The 22542-nt window shown below is 39.3% G+C and overlaps 1 protein-coding gene and 1 pseudogene across 2 annotated transcripts; both read left to right on the forward strand.

Annotated features, from left to right (window-relative positions):
* Positions 1–1375: 1375 nt before the first annotated feature.
* Positions 1376–21510, forward strand: IL7R (interleukin 7 receptor). 2 transcript variants are annotated; one of them, XM_060690710.2, is made up of 8 exons: positions 1376–2278; positions 7446–7581; positions 9838–9995; positions 12014–12168; positions 15346–15520; positions 18814–18922; positions 19028–19103; positions 19668–21510. In XM_060690710.2, the coding sequence occupies exons 1-8, from the start codon at positions 2179–2181 to the stop codon at positions 20163–20165; spliced, it is 1407 nt and encodes a 468-aa protein (XP_060546693.2). In that variant the 5' UTR covers positions 1376–2178; the 3' UTR covers positions 20166–21510. The 2 variants fall into 2 exon arrangements, with proteins under 2 accessions (XP_060546693.2, XP_060546695.2); XM_060690712.2 differs by having other exon boundaries at positions 1380–2278; positions 18835–18922.
* LOC148115044 (uncharacterized) lies at positions 3797–4603 on the forward strand (annotated as a pseudogene).
* Positions 21511–22542: the final 1032 nt, after the last annotated feature.

Raw genomic sequence — 22542 nt, forward strand, 5'->3', positions numbered from 1 at the left:
AAGCAAAGTCAATGGGGAAAGCTGGAATTGCTCCATTGGCCGTTTGAGTCCCTTAAAAACTGTAATGATTTGCTTAACAACCATGGCCAAAAAAAAAAAAGTCTGTAAAATTGACACAATTCACTTAACAACCACTTTACTTAACCACAGAAATTCTCATCCCAATTATGGTCATAGGCCAAGGACTACCTGTAAAATGTTGGAAAGAAGTGATCATTTATTTATTTATTTATTAAATCTATATGTCTCCCGTTCTATTGCCAAGTGACTGGGTGGTTTATAGCATAATAAAACAACAATATACAACAGTGAAATTGTTAAAGCATTAAAAACAGTAAGCGTTCAAATTTAAAACATTATAAACATTAACAAAAAAACCTAGATAAAAAGGATTTTAAAAATTTCAGTGAGAAACTGTTTTCTTTCCAAAACCCTGCCGATCATTTGATTGCCCTGAAGACCTCTCGTTATTTGACTGACAGGAAAGATTACAAAACAGCCTGTGAAGGAGAAAAAAGCAATCATTTCTGTCTTTTAAGCCTTCCTCACAAAGTTCTGGTCTACAGATGATAAAGCCAAGCTGGTTTAGCTTCTTCAGTTCCACTTCTTGGATGAGAAGTGAAACGTTTTCAAGGAAAAAGCCAAGGAAGTCCTGTTGCCTTTTGGAAAAGCATCTCTGGTGCAACCTTGGCCTGGATGATTGAGAATCTCCATTGACACTTCCTAGAACTTTCCAATAAAGAAGACCATGTGAGTGTGGTATCAAGGTGTTCAGCTGAATGCACTAAAGGACATTAGAGATACAGTAGATACTAGAACTGAAACTCTTTTTGACCTTCCCACTTTTAGGGAAGAAGAGATAATCTCCCACTGATTTGAACATAAGTACAGCTGTATTATTTGACTTGAATACAGCAAACTCTCCTCCAAATCCATGCAGACAGGGAGAAAAAGGAATTGGGCCACTTTCACCCTCATGAGCCCTACATACATTCTACTGATGGACCTTCTGGACGGCCTGTCCCATATGTGAGTTGATATGGTAGAAGCTGCTCTTTCCTTCACTCTTAAAAAAACATAGCAAACATTTGCAAATGCATGTTCAAGATTGGTGGAGAGAACCTGGGATTTAAAAACAAACCAATGGGGGGGGACCCCAAAACATTCAAAAGAGGATTTTGCATGGATCTACTGGGTTCAAATGCTTGCCTAGTTAACTAGACTGTCGACTTCGAACTGGACGCAGCTATTTTCTGTTCCTCAGTTGCCACACAGAGGGGGAAGTGGGGGGGAAGGAGGTTGAAATGCATTACTAGACAAAACAAAGAGCTTTCTCATGAGAACCAAGGTCATCTCTACTGGCAACAGATAAGGTTGGGGGAAGGAGTGCCTGAAGAGCTCGCCAGTTAACCCAATTGGCCAACGTGACCTATGACACTTGGGGTTATTTCCTAGTTTAATTATACTGAAACAGCGGGAAAGATTTAGATTTGGGTTTCCATTGAAGCTGTGCCATTGAAGCTGTGCCGATATGATATACTCATTAAAGAAGACCTTTGAGAAGGAGCCAAGCCTCAGATTTCTGATTTGCTTGAGTTCGTTAATCGGAGCCTTGACATAGACTTTGGATGAAATAGGTTTTTTTTTTCCCTAAACATTGCTGATATTTAACAACCATAGGAGGGAGTTCGTAACCAAACTTTGCCACTTTCTTCATGGATGAGATAGAAAAACCTCAAAATTAAATTAGAGAGAGGGAGAGAAAGAGACAGAGGAGAGGAGAGGGGGAGAGAGAAAGAGAGAATGGATGAGGAAATGAAGTTAATAGATTTGCCTAACTTATAGTAAATCTTAGTTCCATCTCAATGAGATGTTCAAGATGGGAACTTCAATAAAGAGAAGTTGATTAGGAGAGCACTTTTCATAGTACTTAAGACTACACAGACCATAGTAGTATCCTTTGATCTTAGTTCACTCCTCCACAAGCACTTTTTGGGGTAGATTTCCTGTTTCACCCCCTGCCTACTTGTCTGTATGTTTTTACTTCCCGTTGCCTGTGGTTACTTTATTCATGAGTGCACTCTAGAAGGAGTTATAAAATCACAATGCAAGCTGATGTTTCTCATATTTAGTTTCTCTTCTCCTCCTGCAAGGTAGAAAGAATGTGAACGTGAAAAGATGGCAAAGCCAAATCTGATTGTGTACACCTACTTTTTTATCTTCCTTCCTTTTACTTCTTCAGAAAGTGGCTCTGGGTCGGAAACATCTATAGGATATGGTAAGTCACTCCAACTTTTTCCTTCTTGCAAAAATTCCAAACAAGGGAAGTGAAAATTTCCAAATATGTAATGCAAAGAATCTTGTTATTGTGTATTTTGAAAGACAAATATCCTGCCACCTTGATGAACTAATTTATTGTATACTTTTGTTTTTAGTTTAATTTACAATCAGTGTGTATAGATACAACAATAAATCACATTAAACTTAAACTTGAAACAACAAACTGCTGCACAATTATCAGACGTAGGCACTGGTGTTCTAACCCTCAATCAACATTTATTAGAAATATAGCACAGAGTTCATTTTTCTTTCAGAGTAACGCTGAAAACGCTGGTGCTTGTTTTCCTAAATTTTGCCAACAAAAAGTAATGTAAGTTTAGATTTTATTATTGTTATTGTATAAATCAGCATTCTTAAAAAGGTTCAAGCCACCAGCTGAAAAATGCTGCTAAATAAAACCTGAATTCTAGTACCCAGCAAGAACCAGAATTTTTCAGTATTCAGCTGTGTGTCATATTCTTTCAGGCCCTTAATAATCTTATTAAGATGGTCAGGGACAATTGGTGGAGGAAGCAACTAGCACTTTGTCTTTAATTAGGGATGTGCATTTAACCTGGGTGCTTTAAAGTTTATTTTTCTTGGGCTAGGATGAGAAACTTACTCTGAAAAATGCAACATTATGTCTCTGCAATGGGGAGACTCACCAAATGTTTATAACAGCATCGCATCATACACAATTAATGAAATATGCAGGCACAAGAAACTTTTTTGTATACAGGATTCTTGATTAATTTCAGACAAGGCACTGTACAAAGGGGTTTTATGTAAAGGCAAGTTTCAAGCTAGAGACGTATGTTCCCTTTTCTAAAAAATCTCCCCTATGCAGGGTTATATTTAGCAAATTACATGGTAATTAGACAGAATGCCCAGTTCTTAAAGCCAAAAGCAATAAACTTAATTCATAAAACAGACAATGAAAAACTAAAACTTCAGCTTCAACTGCAACAATACATGAGCACAAAATAGATACAAACTCAAGGTAAACCGCTCCAAACTTCATTGCAGAAAATACGACTTCAGCAACAGAGTGGTCAATGCCTCGAATGCACTACCTGACTCTGTGATTTCATCCCCATAACTTTAACCTTAGACTGTCTACTGTTGACCTCACTCCATTCCTAAGAGGTCTGTAAGGGGCGTGCCTACCGTCCCTGTCCTACTGTCCCCATTTATTTGTATCCATTTCCTGTATTCATAATCGTGTTTATACTTATATCTGTTATCTTATAAGTGTTTGACAAATAAATAAATTATTATTATTATTATTATTATTAATAATAATAATAATAATAATAATAATAATAATAATAGGAAGCTGTTCAAAGTGCAGCAAACCAAGAATCAATATAGGAAAACAGCGATGCAAACTCGGGCTGACAGCTGGTGTAATAAAGCACTGCATGGACAGTTCCTTGAAAAGATCCAAGGAAAAGTAGACAAGGAAAAGACCTGATTATGGCTGACCAACGGAACATTGAAGAAAGAGACAGAAGGCCTAATTCTTGCAGCCCAAGAACAAGCCATCAGAACAAATGTAATCAAAGCCAGAACAGAAAGATCTGCTGATGACCCCAAATGCAGACTCTGCAAAGAAGCGGATGAAACCATTGACCACATACTGAGCTGTTGCAAGACAACAGCTCAGACTGACTACAAACAACGTCACAACACAGTCGCTCAGATGGTCCACTGGAACTTGTGTCACAACTACCATCTGCCTGTAGCAAAGAACTGGTGGGATCATAAGCCTGAAAAAGTGGTTGAAATGAGCATGCAAAACTGCTGTGGGACTTCCGAATACAGACTGACAAAGTTTTTAGAACACAATACCCCAAATATCACAATTGTGGAGAAGAAAAAAATGTGGATCGTTGACATTGCCATACCTGGTGACAGCAGAATCGACGAGGAACAACTTGAAAAAGTCACCAGATATCAGGACTTGAGAATAGAACTGCAGAGACTCTGGCATAAACCAGTGCAGGTGGTCCCAGTGGTACTCGGCACACTGGGTGCTGTGCCTAAAGACCTAGGCAAGCACTTAAAAACAATTGGCGCTGACAAGATCACCATTGCTCAGCTGCAGAAGGCCACCTTACTGGGATCTGCTTGCATAATCCACCAATACATCACGCAGTCCTAAACGCTTGAGAAGTGTTCGAGTAGTGATTTGTGATACGAAATCCAGCATGGTTATCTCGTTTGCTGTGTATACTGTCATTTTTGTGTAAATAATAATAATAATAATAATAATAATAATAATAATAATAATAATAATAATAATAAAAATAATAATAATAAAAATAATAATAATAAAAATAATAATAATAAAAATAAAAAACAACTCTCTTCTTTCTCTTTCTCTCCTGCTTTCTCCTTCACCTCCTTGGCAGTTAACAAAGTAATAAGAACAAAAATCAAGCTGAGATTATTTATAAAATTAATCCTCAACTGTTTCTGGGTATTGGTAATAAGAAGCACTATTTTATAGTGACTGTCCTCCCCATGTGGGACAGGTTCTAGTGGAGATACGGGAGTTCTAAGGCCTCAGTTGTGGGGTGAACTCTCAACTAAATTCTCTGTCCTCTCCTATTTAATATCCACATGAATTGGGGGGGGGCTCATCCATTGACATGGATCACATTTCATCTGTTATGCTAATGATATACATTTGTACATTTCCCCAGGCTGAATAGGCCATGTGCTGTCCAAGTGCCAGGAGCCTGCTAGGTTTTGGATTGGGAGGAATAAACTCAGGCTTAATCACAGCAAGTCCAAGGTGTTTTGGGTTCATAGACCATCTAAGAATAGGATATTCCATCTTTGGTTTCTGGATGGCGTTACACTCCCTCATTTGGAACTGGTAATCTGGGGGTTCTTTTGAACTCATGGCTTCTGTTTAAACAGGATCTGGCAGCTGTTATCAAGAGGGTCTTTGCCCAAGTTCATCTCATGTACCAGTTATGACTGCCTTGTACATGGTCATTCATGTCTGGGTCACATCCCAGACGTGTTACTACAATATTTTCACATGGATGCTACAGCTGCTCTAGAATGCAGCAGTTGAGTAAGCTAGCCATACTCTGTTTTGCCCATGTAACACTAGTAGGATGAAATTGGTGAGAATTGAGCTGCTTGCCAGTGGACTTCCAGATGTGATTTAAGGTACTGGTTGTCATCTTTAAAGTCTTGTGTAGCTTAGCTAATGTATCTTCAGGACTCCATGTTTTCAGTAGTATGTGATCGCTAGAGTATGATCCCTATTCTAAGAGAATGTTACCATCAGGTGCCCTACAAGTAGGCCTTTCCCTTTCCATCCCCACCCCAAAAGAATATTTTTCTTAAAATTACTTCAGTTCCAACCCTTAGAGTTTATGAAATTCTGGTTGTTCCAGAAAACCTTGGGTGATTATAAGCTATTGTTGTTATGGATAGTTTTAACCCTTGTTATAATGGCTGGTTTTCTTAATGTGCTGAGCCTCAAACTTAGCCAACACTTTTAAAATAGGCTTTTTCTTAGTAGTGGTGGGGAGTTTTATGTATCCATCTACCTGGTTTATACACACAATTGTCTTGGATAGAATGTGGATGCATTTCTCATGGAAAGTCTGGTGGCATGGGTTGCTCTGTGGATTTATAGGAGCATAATATCCAGGAAGAAACCTAGTTTCTTTATTATTGCTAGTTCGATGCACTTTTGGTTAGATGATGTCATCTGTTTATCCCAATCATCTATGGCAGAGGTCTTCAAACTTGGCAGCTTTAAGACTTGTGGACTTCAACTCCCAGAATTCTCCAGCCAGCTATGCTGGGAGTTGAATTCTGAATTCTGGGAGTTGAAGTCCACAAGTCTTAAAACTGCCAAGTTTGAAGACCTCTGATCTATGGGATAAACAATACATCAGCCATGTATAAAAGAGCAGGCATTGCTGAACGTTATGCTAAGGTAAACTCATAGTGGACAGAGCAGACTGAGAAAGTACCATTCACGGGAGAAAAAGAATTCTTCCATTTTCCAAGTGATATTGCAAATTCGCACTGGGTTTTAAAATGAGAATCTGTTAGTATCACAAGTGCTCTTCAGAAAAGGTTTAAAGTTACCCTCTGCTCTCAGTACTTTCAATGTGGATTTATATATTTACTGGAAGAAAAAAAAATTGCTATTATAATTTAGTCCTTGTGGATTTCCAAAATGATTCTATTCCATGCAGCAAGTTATGAGGGAAAAAATTAATTGAGCGAAGTTTGATGAAAATGCCCATTTGTTGTTGAGAAATTCCCACAAAATCTGCTTCATAAAGTGTATGCAAACTATGTCCCACAGTATCCTTTACATTTTCACATTGCAGGATGACCTCTGCGACCTACACTTGAAAAGTTTTACGTTAGTGCTGTGCAAGCATTCTAGGGAATATGCAGATGAAATAAGAAGGGCAATTACCATGAGTCATAAGAAAAGGGCAATTGCTCAAAAGTTTTCTTAGTAGTCTAAATTCTTTGATCTAGAGAAGAATGTGTTGGCACTTTTCTTTAAGTATCTTATTAATCAGGGAGCAATCGCTTTCTTTTTTTTATGTATGTAAAATATTTGTACGTTTCTTTTTAAGCTTACAGCTCATTTTGTCAAGAGAAAAGTGATAAAAATTAAAAGCATCCAGTGCACTGAGAAAATAAAACTTACTTGCTAGTGAATCAATTAACATGAAGTCAATTCAACAGACAAAGCTTACAAGAAAAGCAAGGAGTTTTACAGGATGCTGAAAAAACATCAAAAAGAAGGAACTGTTGGTTTCTTGAAAGGGAATTTCAAATGCAACCACACACACACAACTTGTTTTCTGTATTCCTTCAAGGGAGACCTATCATTTGGATTTTCTTTTTAGTTCCTCACATCAATATCAGAGGAGGCATTCTTGGGTTCTTGGTGGTAAGTCACATAATGTCCTAAACATTATAATAATTAAATAGAAGAAGAAATGGAGGGAAAGAAGTCAATTTCATTTTCAGGAATGAATCTGTGTAGTCTACTTTGTTTGATAAGGCTCCTTATAAAGTGCTTTAAATCTGAAATTTGAGGGATTTATCTTGTGATTCTTTCCCCTTAGGTACTTGTGTGGACGATGAGCAAGAAAGCAGCTTTAAGTGTTTCACTCAAATGCCAGTATTCGAAAGCACTTTCGTAATTTGTGATGCTACTGGGACAGAGATGAACCTGAATGAGACAAATGCCAGTTTTTCTGTGTAAGAACTTGTATAATATGTTCAAACATTATTACTTGGGTGCTAGAAGATTAATACAATGAAAAAACTTGGCTGCAGAATTTGGGGGATGCGATTTGGGATGGGTCCTGTAGCTTCAGAAATTGGTTGTGGGATACTTATTTGGCCTGCGGATGAATGCTTAACTAGTCTTAACTTAATCTGTCTTTAGAGTCTAGTAAAACCTACAGATTACTTCTCAGAAAAATATATTTAAATGCATAAAATAAAATACATCGGTACAGGAAAGACTTAATGGAGATCAGACAATGAATTCTAGAGCTCTAGAATGCCTTGAATGGATTTTTAAACACAAAAGCACGTTTGAAATGCAAGTTGTGTTGACTATGACCAATTACATGTGTTTGGGGAAAACAGTGCACAAACCAAATATATTCTGGTTTTTATTTTTCAATGTATAATAATTTTTCTGAATGTTTTTAGAATCTAGAGTTCATAAATTAACCAGTTGCCTGCATTCATTACTGAATAAAAAAGCTAAATTTCAGTTAGAGGGTAGTAAAAATAAAGTTGTAATCTTTTTTTACATCCAAATCCATGGACCTCCTGAAATCTACCCACAAACTCCTAAGGGGTCTTTGGTTGCAGATTAAGGACCCCTGTCTTAGATCATAAATCCTCAAATCACACTATATCTGCAACTTTCTTAGCCTCATGATAGAAACAAAAAGGGTAGATTTTGAGATACTTTAGCAAAGGATGTTAACAGTGGTGGGATTCAATCAGTTTGCACCTATTCAGGAGAACCAGTTGTTAACTTTCTAAGCAGTTCGGAGAATCGGTTGTTGGAAGAAATCTTATTTTGGTTTTTTCTGCTTTACAGGGCTAATCCTGTAAGGAAGGCAGAAAGGAAGCATTCTGGTGTTGTTTCTAGCCTAATCTTTATTGCCCTGCTTACAGAAACTGCCTCTCTGATTAACCCTTATTACATTGTAACAGCTAAGGTGAAGCGCCCATCGACGTGAGTGACGTTGAGTTGGCCATGCCCACACGGTCACATGACCACCAAGCCAAGCCTACCCAGCTGGTCATTAGGGCAGAGAACCGGTTGTTAAATTATTTGAATCCCACCACTGGATGTTAACGTTACTGAGAAATTTACAAGAAAGTTGTATATAGCATAATGGTGCTGATTATTAAGTTGGCCCTTGCTTTTAACTTAATTAGCTGATAAAGCACATGATTTTTCCTGGCTTTTCAGGACTATGAAGTTTGGTAAAGGAAAATGGATTTTGCCATAAAACTGAATGGATGTCAAAAATAAGACAGAAAAGATTTCTTATTGCTAATAATTCTAGCCCAAGGATACTCTTATTAACCAGTTGCTCTTTTGGGGTGGGGCATATGTAAACAACACAACTCAAAGCATTTTTATTTTAACTACAGATATATTACATGCAGAGATGGGTTTCAGCAGGTTCTGACCAGTTCTGGAGAACCAGTAGCGGAAATTTTGAGTAGTTCGGAGAACCAGTAGTAAAAATTCTGACTGGCCCCGCCCCCATCTATTCCCTGCCTCCCGAGTCCCAGCTGATTGGGAGGAAATGGGGATTTTGCAGTAACCTTCCCCTGGAGTGGGAAGGGAATGGAGATTTTACAGTATCCTTCCCCTGCCACACCAATCCAGCCACACCCACCAAGCCACACCCCAGGACCGGTAGTAAAAAATTTTGAAACCTACCACTGATTACATGACTTCATTTGTAGAACACCTGACAATACTGAAATGTAGAAAGCGAGGATTCCTCAGATATAATATTTGGTCAATTGGGGAAATTAGAAGACATTAAAAGAATCTTTTTGCCATCAAGAGTACTTAATGTCCAGCTAGTTTGGAATACAGTGAATCAGGAAAAGTGTAGGATAGCTGTTGTATTTGGGTAGTTTAAGATTGTGTATTGTTCTGTAAACACAAATTAACTCAGTACCAATTTTTTACTTATCTATCAAACTATAAAAGTAATTTTTCTGCCCAAAGTTCTCACATGGTCTCTCAATTACATGACCAAAACAATCACAATGCTTGCTCTGAAGCTTGCAATGACTACAGTTTCCTAACTATGAGATTCTATAGCAGCTTTCAAGCTACAGTGTAAGTTCTAATGAACTGACTAGCTCTCTGAAGGTCTATGTTATCCTACTTTTTGATTTTTTCCAGATCCAGTTTGGGTAGACAGGTTTTCCAAAATTTCATTGCTACACCATATTTTGTCACAGGTATGAGACTCAACCCCGACCCTGCTTCATGAAAAATCACCTTGTCGGCAATTGTTCTATAGACAGCATGGATCTTATTGGTGATTTGGATGTTTGCTTGACAATCACTTTGACCAATCCTTGCAAAAACTGCCGGAAATTGAAAGCTGTTCATATCGGTAAGCAAATGTATAGTGTGGGATCCATTTGGATTCATTTTTGAACCTGTTCAAAACAAGGGCAACATGAAGTTTAGTTATATCAAGACAGAGTCCAAAGACTCATGGCCAATTATGTTCTTCCATTTCCAAATTTGGAGGAAGAAGATGGGATCTCTACTGCCAGAAGAATGTTATGGCGTTGATCCAAACCATGGAAAGGGATCTGTTTGCACAAGTGGAAGATTGTACATAGTTCAAAGCAATTGCCCTCTAGATCAATTTTGTTCAACTTCAGCAAGTTTACAATGTGTAGACTTCAACTCCCAGAATTGTATGCTGACTGAGGAAATCTGGGAATTGAAGTTCTCAGATCTTAAAGTTACTGAGGTTGAAAAACACTGTTCTAGAGTCACAGATGCAAAATAAGTACAATACATCATTTCCTTAACTATTTAGATATGTATTTTAGCCACTGAATTAACACTGAAATGATGCTTCCATGCCAAAAAATAAGTTTGATTAATTTATGAATATTATTGTATGCATAACTACTCAGAAGGAAGCTTCCCTGTTTAATCAGGCTTTCCGGGATCATGTTCCTTTCACTGCAGCTTTAATATATTGTAGCTTACAAGCATGAGAACAGGCATTCTAGTATGTGGTAGAAATAATTTCTTTTAATAATTGTTACTTTTTGGTTGGATTCTGAGTCTAGAGGTGATGAAGTTTGAGTAAAGGAGGAGAAGAGGTCAAAATATTAGTTACCCACGCTCAAATAAGTCATCCACATTTATGAAGAGGTAGTTCTCGATTTACGACCCAGTTGGGACAAGAATGTCCATTCCTAAGCAAGGCAGTTGTGAAATGAGTCAGGTCTGAATTTATCATTTGTCTCCCCATGGCTGTTAAGTGAATCACTGTAATTGTTAAGTGAATCACATGGTCTTTAAGCAATTTTGGCTTCCTGTATTAACTGGAGCCCCCTGGAAAGGTAACAAATGACAATCACATGACCCTGGGACAACACAACCATTGTAACTACCTACCAGTTGCCAAGTGCCTGAATTTTGATCACATGACTGTGAGGATGCTGCAATGGACATAAGTGTGTGGACCAGTCATAAGTCACCTTTTTCCAGTATCGTAACTTCAAATAGCCATTAAATGAATGGTTCTTAGTCAAGGACTATCAATCAATGAGAATAGAGCTAGAAGCAGTGATGGGATTCAGCCAGTTCGCACCACTTCAGGAGAACTGGTTGTTAACTTTCTGAGCAGTTTGGTGAACTGGTTGTTGGAAGAAATCATTAAGGCAGAGAACCGGTTGTTTAATTATTTGAATCCCACCACTGGCTAGAAGAAACCTTGGAGGTCTTCTAGTCTTCTAGACCTTAGTAATCTTCTAGACTACTGATAATCTTCTAGACCAGTGATGGCGAACCTTTTCGGCACCGAGTGCCCAAACCGGAACGCACGTGCATGTGTGAGCATTGGGGCGCTAGAAACCTGAAGACCAGCTGGGCGGCGCGCACATGCCCTGTTTTTTGGCTGTTTTTGGGACCGTTTTCAGGCCATTTTTTGGGCTGTTTTTCAGGACATTTTGGGGACTTTTTCAGGCCAAAAACAGCCCAAAAAATGGCCTGAAAAATGGGCCAGGATACAGCCTGAAAATAGCTCAGAAAATGGCCTGAAAAATGGCCTGAAAAACAACCCAAAAAAGAGCCTTTTTTGGGGTGGTTTTCTGGGCCATTTCAATGCCGTTTTCCGGTGCTCTGGTGCCTGCAAAGACCAGCTGGCTGGCGCGCCGGAAACCAGAAAAGCAGCTGGCAATGGTGTGCGTGTCCACAGTAAGGGCTCTGCGTGCCACCTCTGGCACGCATGCCATAGGTTCGCCATCATGGTTCTAGACTACTGCATGGACTCATTTGAATTTGGGTTGACAATTTGCTTAAACAGCCAGCAGTTTAAGAATCCGTGCATGTGGTGTGTGATTTTCTGTGTGTATGTGCTGTTTATCTTTACATTGTCCTTTGCAGTTAAACCTGAAGCACCTTTTGGTCTAAATATCACCTACCAGGAAAAAGCAAATGAGTATCTTGTTCAATTTTCAACGCCACATGTAGGAAACGCATTCCTTGCAAACAAATTAATACATCAGTTAGCCTACCGACAAGAAAATACAAACTGGACTGTGAGTAAGAATGAGTAGTTTTGCATTTTCTACTTGCTTTCAGTGATATGCCTGCAAACAAGGCCTGTTTGTCGTATGATGCCATACAAACTACTGTATTTTTCGGAGTATAAGATGCACCTACCTTTTTTGGTGAGGAAAAGAAGAAAAAGAAATCTCCCTCTGCCTCTGAGCAATTTTGCCTCGTTGCAGCAAACAGCCTGCTTTACTTTCATTTTCGTTTTCAGCATAGCTTGATTAGCACAAGGGGGAAAAAAAAATCTGCTCCAGCAATTTATCTCTTTGCAGCAAGCAGAGAGCCCTGCGCAAAACAGCTGAGAGCAAATCAGCTGAGAGTCAGGAGGCCGATCCAATCAACTTGTGCTAATTAGGCTGTGCTGAAGCTGAAAGGAGCTGGGTTTTTTGCTGCTTGCTTGCAAGGAGGTAACTGCTGTGAGGCAGAGGCCAAAGGGTGGGGGCCAGTGGATGGGCAGGGCTACATTCGGTGTATAAGACACACCTATTTTTTCACCCCCTTTTACGGGGGGAAAAGGTGCATCTTATACTCCGAAAAATACGGTATGTTCTGAGAGGCTGGGTTAATTTTTCTTTATCCTGTGCCTAAATTTAAAAAGTTTAGAGTGAATAAAAAGCCAATAGCTGTTTTAACTTCTAACGTGGAGTATAGGCTAGATTTTTAGTTTCAAAAGCCAATGGAAATCAATATTTGAATGATGCTCTTTCTATAAAGATATTTTTAAAAAACAAACAAATATATTGTCCAATAATGGATAGGTATCCTGGCCTAGATGACACTGCTTATCTTCAGTGTCTGCTTAAGGACGAACAGATTATGATTACAGCGCAAGTTGCTAGATTCTGCACAGCAGTACTGGGGATTCGTCTGGAACATGTGATGAATTCACTGTAGCTATTTTACACAACTAATGTAGCAAACCCTTTTGGATTACTACTCTTTTGCATTTTAGTATTTAACGACTACGGGCCTCACAGTTTAAGGATTGATATTCTAGTAAATTAGGCCATGTGTAACTAACAGATTGGATGCCAAATTGGGATTTTAATACAGATTTTATCTATTATTTATTATTTTATTCTAGAATTTTTAACTGGATATCCCGAGTGTTTTTATTTGTTCTGGTCTCCGGTCTTTGACTGTAATAAACTTGATTTGATTTGAATGTTACCACTTGCTAATATCAATCTTTAATTATTCCTTCTTAACATTAGAAATTCCCCCCTGCTGCTATATCCAACTTTACCCCAGTAGTTCGTGATGAAAATAATTAACTGGCTGGGAACATGGAGAACTTAACGAGAAACATTCTTTTTTCTGAGGAAATGTTTTCCCCTCAAAAATTGTTTCTGTTAGTATCTAATGCAAACCATTGCTTGATTACAACAAAACAGATTTGTAATTCAGCTTACCAACATTGTTCGGGCAATGCTTTCGATTTGACCCAAACTTTCCAATTTAGCATCTGCTTAGTTTTAAATTCGGCCTCTGGCAGGATTTGGTATTAGGGTAACTAATGCAGATCCAGATTTATTTCTGCTAATACGTTTCCTTCTGTTTTGAATCCAAGACTTTAGTCGGCCTAGTATGACTACAGAGTGTGAATGTCTTACGTTGTCCCAGTCCCAGATGCATTTCACAAAAGTTGGTACAGATACTCCCTGACGTAGGACTATAATTGAGCCCAAAATTAAATTATTCATTAAGTGCCTCATTTTACGACCTTTCTTGCCACAGTTGTTAAGTGAATCACTGCAGCTGTGAGTAACAAGGTTGTTAAGTGAAGCAGGATTCCCCATTGACTCTGCTTGTCAGAAGGTCGCAAAAGGTGATCACATGATCCCAGGACACTGCAATCCATCATCAATATGAACCAGTTGGCAAACACCCAAATTTTGATCAATGCAATGGCCGTCACTGAGCCCCTAATTCTGGGCTCAATTACGATTGTAACTCCAGGACTACATGTATTAGCTCTCTGAGTCACTGAGAATGAGTGGGCGGCCATATGAATTGTCATAAATAAACAAACAAACAAACTATATTGACTTTTATTGGCTCTTCAGAATTTCAGTTAGATATTCTTCCCAGCATTGTCCAAATTAGCCAAAAACACAACCATCTTTTAAATGGACGTATGTGGTCTGTCCCTGGGCTTCAACATTTTGTTGGAGAACAGACTATGAATGGAATAAAATAAAGAAGTGACTTCCATACTTCTTCACTTGTGGCAGTGGTGGGTTTCTACCGGTTCGCCCTAGTTCGGGCGAACTGGTAGCGGCAGCGGCAGGAGGATCCGCCCACCCGCTCGGACGTTGTCACGGACGCCCTGCGCATGTGCAGAAGGTTCTGCGTACACGCGCGCTCACAGTTCCGAACCGGTAGCGAAGGTAAGTGGAAAGCACTACTGGTTTGTGGTATATGAATGCAGCCAAACTTTCTGATCATGCACCAATCAGATCATTTTCCATGAACAATTTAGTATATTTTCTTGATGCAAAATAATCTACTGGATGCCAGTATAGGATGTTGTCATATTCCCAGCCAAATTTGAAAAACATGTTAAGGTAAAAAGGATTTCACTCAGGGGTGAAATGCTCCCAGTTCGGACCGGATCGCCCGATCCGGTAGCGATGACCGTGGGTGATTCGGAGAACTGGTAGCAAAAATCCTGGTGCCCCCTGCCCATGCCCAGCTGAGCCGCGTGATCATCAGAGGCTTTTTTTTTTTTACTTTTAAAAGCATTTTTTCTACAACCTCTTTGGCTGAAAACATGCTTTTAAAAGTAAAAAAAAACCCCTCTGATGATCGCACAGCTCAGCTGGGATCGTTAGAGGCTTTTAAAAGCCTGAGATCGTCAGCCTTAAAAAGCCTGATGATCCCAGCTGAGCTGCCTGATCGTCAGAGGCTTTTAAAATCATTTTTTCTGCAACCTCTTAAGGTTGTAGAAAAAATGCTTTTAAAAGTAAAAAAAAAAAAGTTGGCCACGCCCACTCACTCACATTACCCCCCCCCACCAAGCCATGCCCTCAGAACCAGTAATAACAAATTTTACATTTCACCACTGATTTCACTGTGTAGAGATGAAACAATGTTGTTACAGGGAGCTGAGTATTTTTGTTTAACTTAACACAAAATTCTCAAATTTATTCTTGTCTTAGACCACCGAATCTAATTTTGTTAGATTAAAACTTCTGGGGAAGGAATTTGAGCCAGAAGTAATGTATGAGATGAAAGTTCGGTCAAGGCCCAACGGAAAGTATTACAAAGGCTACTGGAGTGACTGGAGCTCATCCCAATATTTCAAAACTTCAGCCAGAACATCAAGCGGAATAAGTGAGTCCAGATTTTTAATTTAATTCTTATTGGAAATCAAGAATTTCAGAAATATTTATAGCCTGGCGCAATGGCGAACCTGTTGGACTGTAACAAGGAAGTTTCTGTTTGATCATGCAACTCATTGGGTGACTTTGGACCTTTGTCCCTCTGAGCCCAACATCTGCGATGGAAGGTGCAGCTGGAGAAGGAGTAATGGGGAGGGGGACATCGCTGCTTCCCAAAGAGAGGGGCCCAAAACAAGAGACTGAACAGTCCTGAACAGGATGGGGAACAGAGGAAAAGGTTCAGGGTAGCCACACCCTCAAATTCCCCAGGCTATATCTATTAGGTTAGAAGATTTAGCTTTAGTCTCGATTCTGTGGAAACAAATAAAGAACGGGTCTTGATTGATCTCACTGTTTCATCTTTGGACTTAGGCGTGATAAAAACCTCCCATGGTTAAAATGGGAAGAGGTCTGTCTGTCTGTCTGTCTGTCTGTCTGTCTGTCTGTCTGTCTATCTCTCATCATCTATCTCTCATCTATCTATCTATCTATCTATCTATCTATCTATCTATCTATCTATCTATCTATCTATCTATCTATCTATCTATCATCTATCTATCTATCTATCTATCTCTCATCATCTATCTCTCATCTATCTATCTATCTATCTATCTATCTCTCATCTATCTATCTATCTATCTATCATCTATCTATCTATCTATCTATCTATCTATCTATCTATCTATCTCTCATCAATCTATCTATCATCTATCTATCTATCTATCTATCTCTCATTATCTATCTATCTATCTATCTATCTATCTATCTATCTATCTATCTATCTATCTATCTCCAGCCTTGACTTAGGCCTGATAACAACTTGTATGGTTATAATGGGAAGAGATCCGTATATATGCAGAATTAAATATAAATTTGGAATCTAAACCCAGTAAATAGCTGAATTTGGATAAATTCACAGAATCCTGACTGGGAAAAATTATATATCATATGGGTTAAATCGTCATGGATCCAATTAAATGTTTCTAATATTTGGTGGCTAGCCCTGAAAAACTGGTAGCTCAACCAGACATTGGTGTCCTCCAGGAATGGGTGGGAGGGGAGTCAATAAAAAGGTAAAATGGCAGAAGTAATCCTCAACGGGAACTTGTCCAGACAGTCTCTGAGAATCAGATGCAATTGAAGGGAAGAAAAACAATACAGGTAATCCTCGACTTACAACAGTTCACTTAGTGACTGTTTGAAGTTACAACGGGGCTGAAAAAAGTGACTTATGTCCATTTTTCACACTTAGGACCATCCCCATGGTCATGTGATTTACATTTGGATGCTTGACAACTGACTCACATTTAAGACGGTTTCAGTGACCTGGGGTCATGTGTCAGTCTCCACTTTTATATTGCTTGCTGGCTACGGCTGCCATTGAAACGGGGGGAGGGGGGAGCTGTCTGGATAGTTGAGAAGGGGGGAAGTGAGCTGGTGGAGTAAATTGAAGAAAGTTTTCCTCAGTGTTTCTCTGCAGCTGGGAGGCACGCTAATAACCAGTCAAGATCAACTGTCCTGGCATACCAGAAGGATGGAGCCATCGGAAGCTGCACCCCACATGATCCCTTGGGGGGATGTGGATTGGATAATCCTGACTGGACCATTGGGGGAAGGGTTTTAAGGATGGTTTCTATATGTGATTTTCGCGCCTATTGCCTCAGACCTTGCTTTTCTTTGGTTGCATTCAGTTCATACTCAGTAGAAGTACCTTTTTCTATGAAAATGGAGTCGGGGTTTTTCATTCTTGAGTACTGAAAGGAGGCATACCTGACATCATGTGATCATTTTTTGTGGCCTTCTGACAAGAAAAGTCAATGGGGAAGCCAGATTCACTTAACAACCATGTGACTAATTTAACAACTGCAGTGATTCACTTAACAAATGTGGCAAGAAAAGTCGTAAAAATGGGGCAAAACTCTCTTAACAAATTTCTCACTTAACAACATAAATTTTTGGCTCAATTGTGGCCATACGTTGAGGACTACCTGTACTTTGATTAGGGTCAAAAAATTTATACATCAACAAAGCTTTCTGAATATAACATGCCATTGTTATAACTACTACCAATACCAGTTAATAATTGACAATAGCCGATATATCATGACCAAACTCCAGGCCTTACCTATCAGATATGATGTTAAATGATTAACATTTCTTTCATCATGTACTTTTCAAAGACACAAATAGCTGTGGGAAAGAATTTTTGGCAGGAAAATCACCATGCTTCCTTTCCAGATCCCTCCCCCCTATAGCTGTTTTGTAAAAGTAATACTGCATGGAGGAATGAGTACTATAATAGAGTAATTGTACTATGTTGACAATTTAGGATCTGTTTTCAGTCCATATAGAGAAGAGATTGGTCAGAAGCAGGACATTTAATTCTAGGTGAATTGGAAGAAAAGCAAACAAGAATCAGGGGCCACAGGTATCACCACAAACCCAGAAGAACGTTATGAGACCATGAAGTCCAAGAGTCCTTGATAATCAGAAGAATTGGAGCTTGGACATTGCCAGCTTCTGCTGCAGGAACTTTGGTGGAAGCAAAGTCGCCAATTTAATTCATTCCATTGCTGAATTACTCAGTCAAGAATTTTCATGCAGTGTTTAAGTAAAATGTACCGTATGGTTGTTTAGTCCCATTAAACCTAGTCTTCCCTTCTACAATAGCGAAGAACAAAACTTTGTTCTTTGTTCCTCTTCTATAGAATGTCTTTTCTGCAGAAGACTGCAAGAATTGGTTTTGCAGTGTTCTTTCCTTAAGCATGTACTGTACTTCCAACCTTTCTTGCTTGGATTTGTTGAATTATGGGTTAGCAATGTCAGATGGGAGACAAACATAAGATTTTGCATTGTTACAATGAGACCTGGAGTCATAATGTAAACACCTTCAATCTAGCGTCGCTATGTGTCATAAGCGAGATAGGCAGAAGCTAGGCTAATGGCACAGAACAGAAGAGGGGTCTCCAACCTTGGCAACTTTAAGACTTGTGGACTTCAACCCCCAGAATTCTTCAGCCAGCAAAGCAAAGCTAGCTGAGGAACTCTGGAAGTTGAAGTCCACAAGTCTTAAAGTTGCCAAGGTTGGAGACCCCAGGAATAGAAGATATCCAGCACTAGAGCTCTGTCCTGGCAGGATATAAATTTCTGGAAGTTAGTTAATGGATGTCTCATATAACATGAATATTACCTGTAATGTCATGTTTTGATTCCCAATGAAAAATCTCTTACTGTATCTATTTTTAGAGCTAAGATTTCTTTCCTCAGATAAAGTTGTCCTGATCACTGTATCCATTGCAAGCTTCTTCGTGCTTTTTGTTGTAATTCTTCTGGTCCCAATATTTTGGAAAAACAGGTAATTTTTTTTTTTAAAAAAGCACAATTCTAATTCATATAAGATTCATTCACAAAGGTGACTGAAAGATTGTTCCTAATTAACATTGTTTTTAATCTTCTTCAGGATCAAAGCAATTGTTTGGCCCACCATCCCTAACCATAAAAAAACTCTGGATAAATTCTGCCACAAACTAAGAAAGGTTAGTACTTTTACTTCAGGAAAAAGTAGACTTGCAGGCCTTCAACGTAAAATGAAATACAGGTAGTCCTCAACTTACGAACACAACTGAGTCCCCGACGTCTGTTGCTAAGCGAGATATACTTACCACAGTTCATTTTATGACCGTTCAAAGTTACATCACTGAAAAAAAAGTGATTTATGACCATTTTCCACACTTATGACTCTTGCACCATCCCCACGGTCACGTGATCAAAAGTGGGATACTTGGCAGCTGGTTCATTTTTATGATGGTTGTAGGGCCCTGGGATCATGTGACCTTCTGACAATGAAGATTCACTTAACAGCCACATTATTAATTTAACAACTGCAGCGATTCACTTAACACCTGTGGCAAGCAACGTCATAAAATGGGGCAAAACTCACTTAATCAATGTCTCACTTAGCAATAGAAATATTGGGGTCCATTGTGGTTGTAAGTCGAGGACTACCTGTATATATATTTTTAATGAATTAATGTCTTTGCTTTACGACTTTGGAAATGTGTTGAATTAATTCCCTGATAAATATCTTCTTATCTGCGCAGAACTCCGACGCCAGTTTCTTTAACCCTGAGAGTTTGGGATATGTTGACATCCATAAGGTGGAGAGCATTCAGGCTAAATCAGAAGTCACCCACCTTCAGCCCCCATCATATAATCTGGATGCAGAGACTGAGGATTTGGTGGAACCAAAAAGTAACTTCAACCATATTCATCATGGATGGTTGAAGCTCCCTCTGGCATATGAAGGAATGTGGTCAACAGAGATGAAAGACAAGCTCTACGGTGGAAGTGAGAACATCTCTGACGATCATTCACTTCTCAGCATCAATTTATACAATGAGGGCAGAATTGCCGACCAACACGGCTGGAACAGCAATGATCTGTGTAAATATTCCATTGTCCCAATGGACCACATTTTCCCCCCTGAATTAAAAACAGGCTCTTGTGACCACACTTATTCCAATGGGGAGACCAGGGTATTAAATAAAGAAGAAACCTACGTCACAATGGCAAGCTTTTTTGAAAATAAGGGGCTCTAAGAGTGCTTTTTCAAAAGGCAACTGGACTTCGTTTTTCCTTGAAGATGTTTCATTTCTCATTTAAGAAGCTTCTTCAGAACAGATTTGAAGAAGCTTGATGAGAAATGAAACATCTTCAAGCAAAAACAAAGAAAGTCCATTTGCCCTTTGAAAAAGAGACAACCCTGGATGACTGAGAATCTCCACAGACATTATTTTCTGAAGTTAGTTAAGATTCAGAACAAAATGAATTATTAGGAATTAATTTTCCTAATTAGGAATTAATTTTCTATCTACTGCTATTTTTATCTGGCTTCAAGAACCCAGGTCTGAATGACTGGATAGGAATTATGACGGTGCAGATATTGGAGAATTTCCACATCTTCCTTATTATGATTCAGCAGTAATCAGACAATGCTGGAGCACTTGATCTTGTGGATGTATCTTGTGATTCCTGACCGTTTAATGAAAAACAAAACTGGCTGAATTGGAGCAAAGTCCAGCAATGTAGCATCCTTTTTTTCCAGAGTAACTAGGAAGAAGCTCTGAACATTCAGAAAAGGGACAATAGTGTAGTCCATCCTCTTTGCTGCTCCCCAATATTTGCTGCTCCCCAAGAAGTTCTATGTTGTTATTAGGATTGGTAGATTTTTCTCCTGTCTTAATTTGAGAACTTCCCTCCTTAAGGCCACTCCATGTCTTGGTCCATACAGTGCCTTGTGGATAAGAATAATATAAACTGTATGTTATGTGAAGTAGTATTTTATTTTGCCTGTAATAATATAGTATGTCTATATTACTAGCTATAGTGATCAGTTCATCAATATAGTGCCTTCCCCAACCTTTTGAGCATCAGGGACTGGTTCTGTGGAGAGAGGTTTTCCTGCGGACCGGGTGGGGTGGGGGTGGGGCATGGTTTTATGTGCTGCTTGCATCCCGTGGATGGGACTTTGCTTATTTGTGCTGCCTGGTTTCTGGCAAGCCGCAGGCCAGGGCCGGGCCAAGGACTGGGGGTTGGGTACCCCTGCATTAATATCTATAACTATTCCAGTTAACACTTGAATTCCATTATATAATTTCACTGCTGCTTTTGATTTAGCTTTCTCCAAGAAATATTCAAGGGATGCTAAAACAATTTTAAAAAATTTTTTTATCATGATGTATCCGATATTTTTTCAATAGATGTATAATCTTGCCTTGTACTTATCATGTTATTCACTGCTATGTTTCATTTTTATAAGGAGTGGTTTCATATGTTTAATTTTTTATTTTGATGGAATAATAGTTATGTTTGTATAACTATAATAAATGTCTTTGAATTGGATGCTGACGTGGCATTTAAATAAAGTCATTAAGAAACAGTCAATGTTAGCCAGTAGATTTAATTTTAATCCACGAGCATTATTTATGAATAATACCTACAGCTTTCTTCCATCTGTCTTGCCTAAACAGAAGGTAGTAAATCATTGTAGCCAAATATTTATTGCCAACAAAATTATGGACTAGGGCAGTGATCGCTAAGATTTTTGCTGTTGTGTGCCAAAAGTGGGAGCGTAGGGGGGTTTGTGTGTGTCCACACCCATAATTCAATGCCCCCCCACGCCACACACCCCACATACATGTGCATGTCACCCCACCCCCCATGCTTCCCCCGCTTTTGGCATGTGACGGCAAAAAGGTTACCAGTGGGGCCGGTACACCTGGTACTGGGGCTTTCTTGGAGCCTGGGGAGGGCAAAAATGGCCTCTCCCACCCCCCTGAGGCCCTCCAGAGGCCAGAAACGGCCAGTTTCCCGACTTCTGGTGGGCCCGGAAGACCCAAAAATCAGCTGGCCGGTGCATGCATGCGTGCTGGAGCTGAGCTAGGGCAATGCTCGCTTGCCCACAGATATGGCTCCACGTGCCAACTCTGGCACGCGTGCCATAGGTTCGCCATCAGGAGACTAGGGTGTAACCAATGATTAAAATCTATCCATCTTGTCCTAACTATTTACAAGACTTTGAATAAAGAAAAAAATGTAGACTGAGGATTCCCTTACCTATCTGTTGTGCACCGGTAATCTTCAATTTGCAACCATTTGTTCAGTGACCACATGAAGTTACAATGACACTGAAAAAAAATGACTCATGACCCTCGCAGCATCCCCATGGTCACCTGATCAAAATTTGAGTACGGACAACTAGCGTGTATTTACGATGGTTGCAGCACCTGGGGTCATACAACCACCATTTGTGATCTTACCAACCGGCTTCTGGCAAGCGAAGTCAATGGGGGGGGGGAGCCAAATTCACTAACAACTTCATGGTTCACTTAACAACTGTAGCAATTCACTTAACAACCATGGCAAAAAGATTGTAAAATTGGGCATGACTCCAGTGGTGGGTTTCAACATTTTTTA

Source organism: Pantherophis guttatus, chromosome 2, assembly GCF_059756535.1.
Source record: "Pantherophis guttatus breed Tessera chromosome 2, ASM5975653v1, whole genome shotgun sequence".
NCBI lineage: Eukaryota > Metazoa > Chordata > Lepidosauria > Squamata > Colubridae > Pantherophis > Pantherophis guttatus.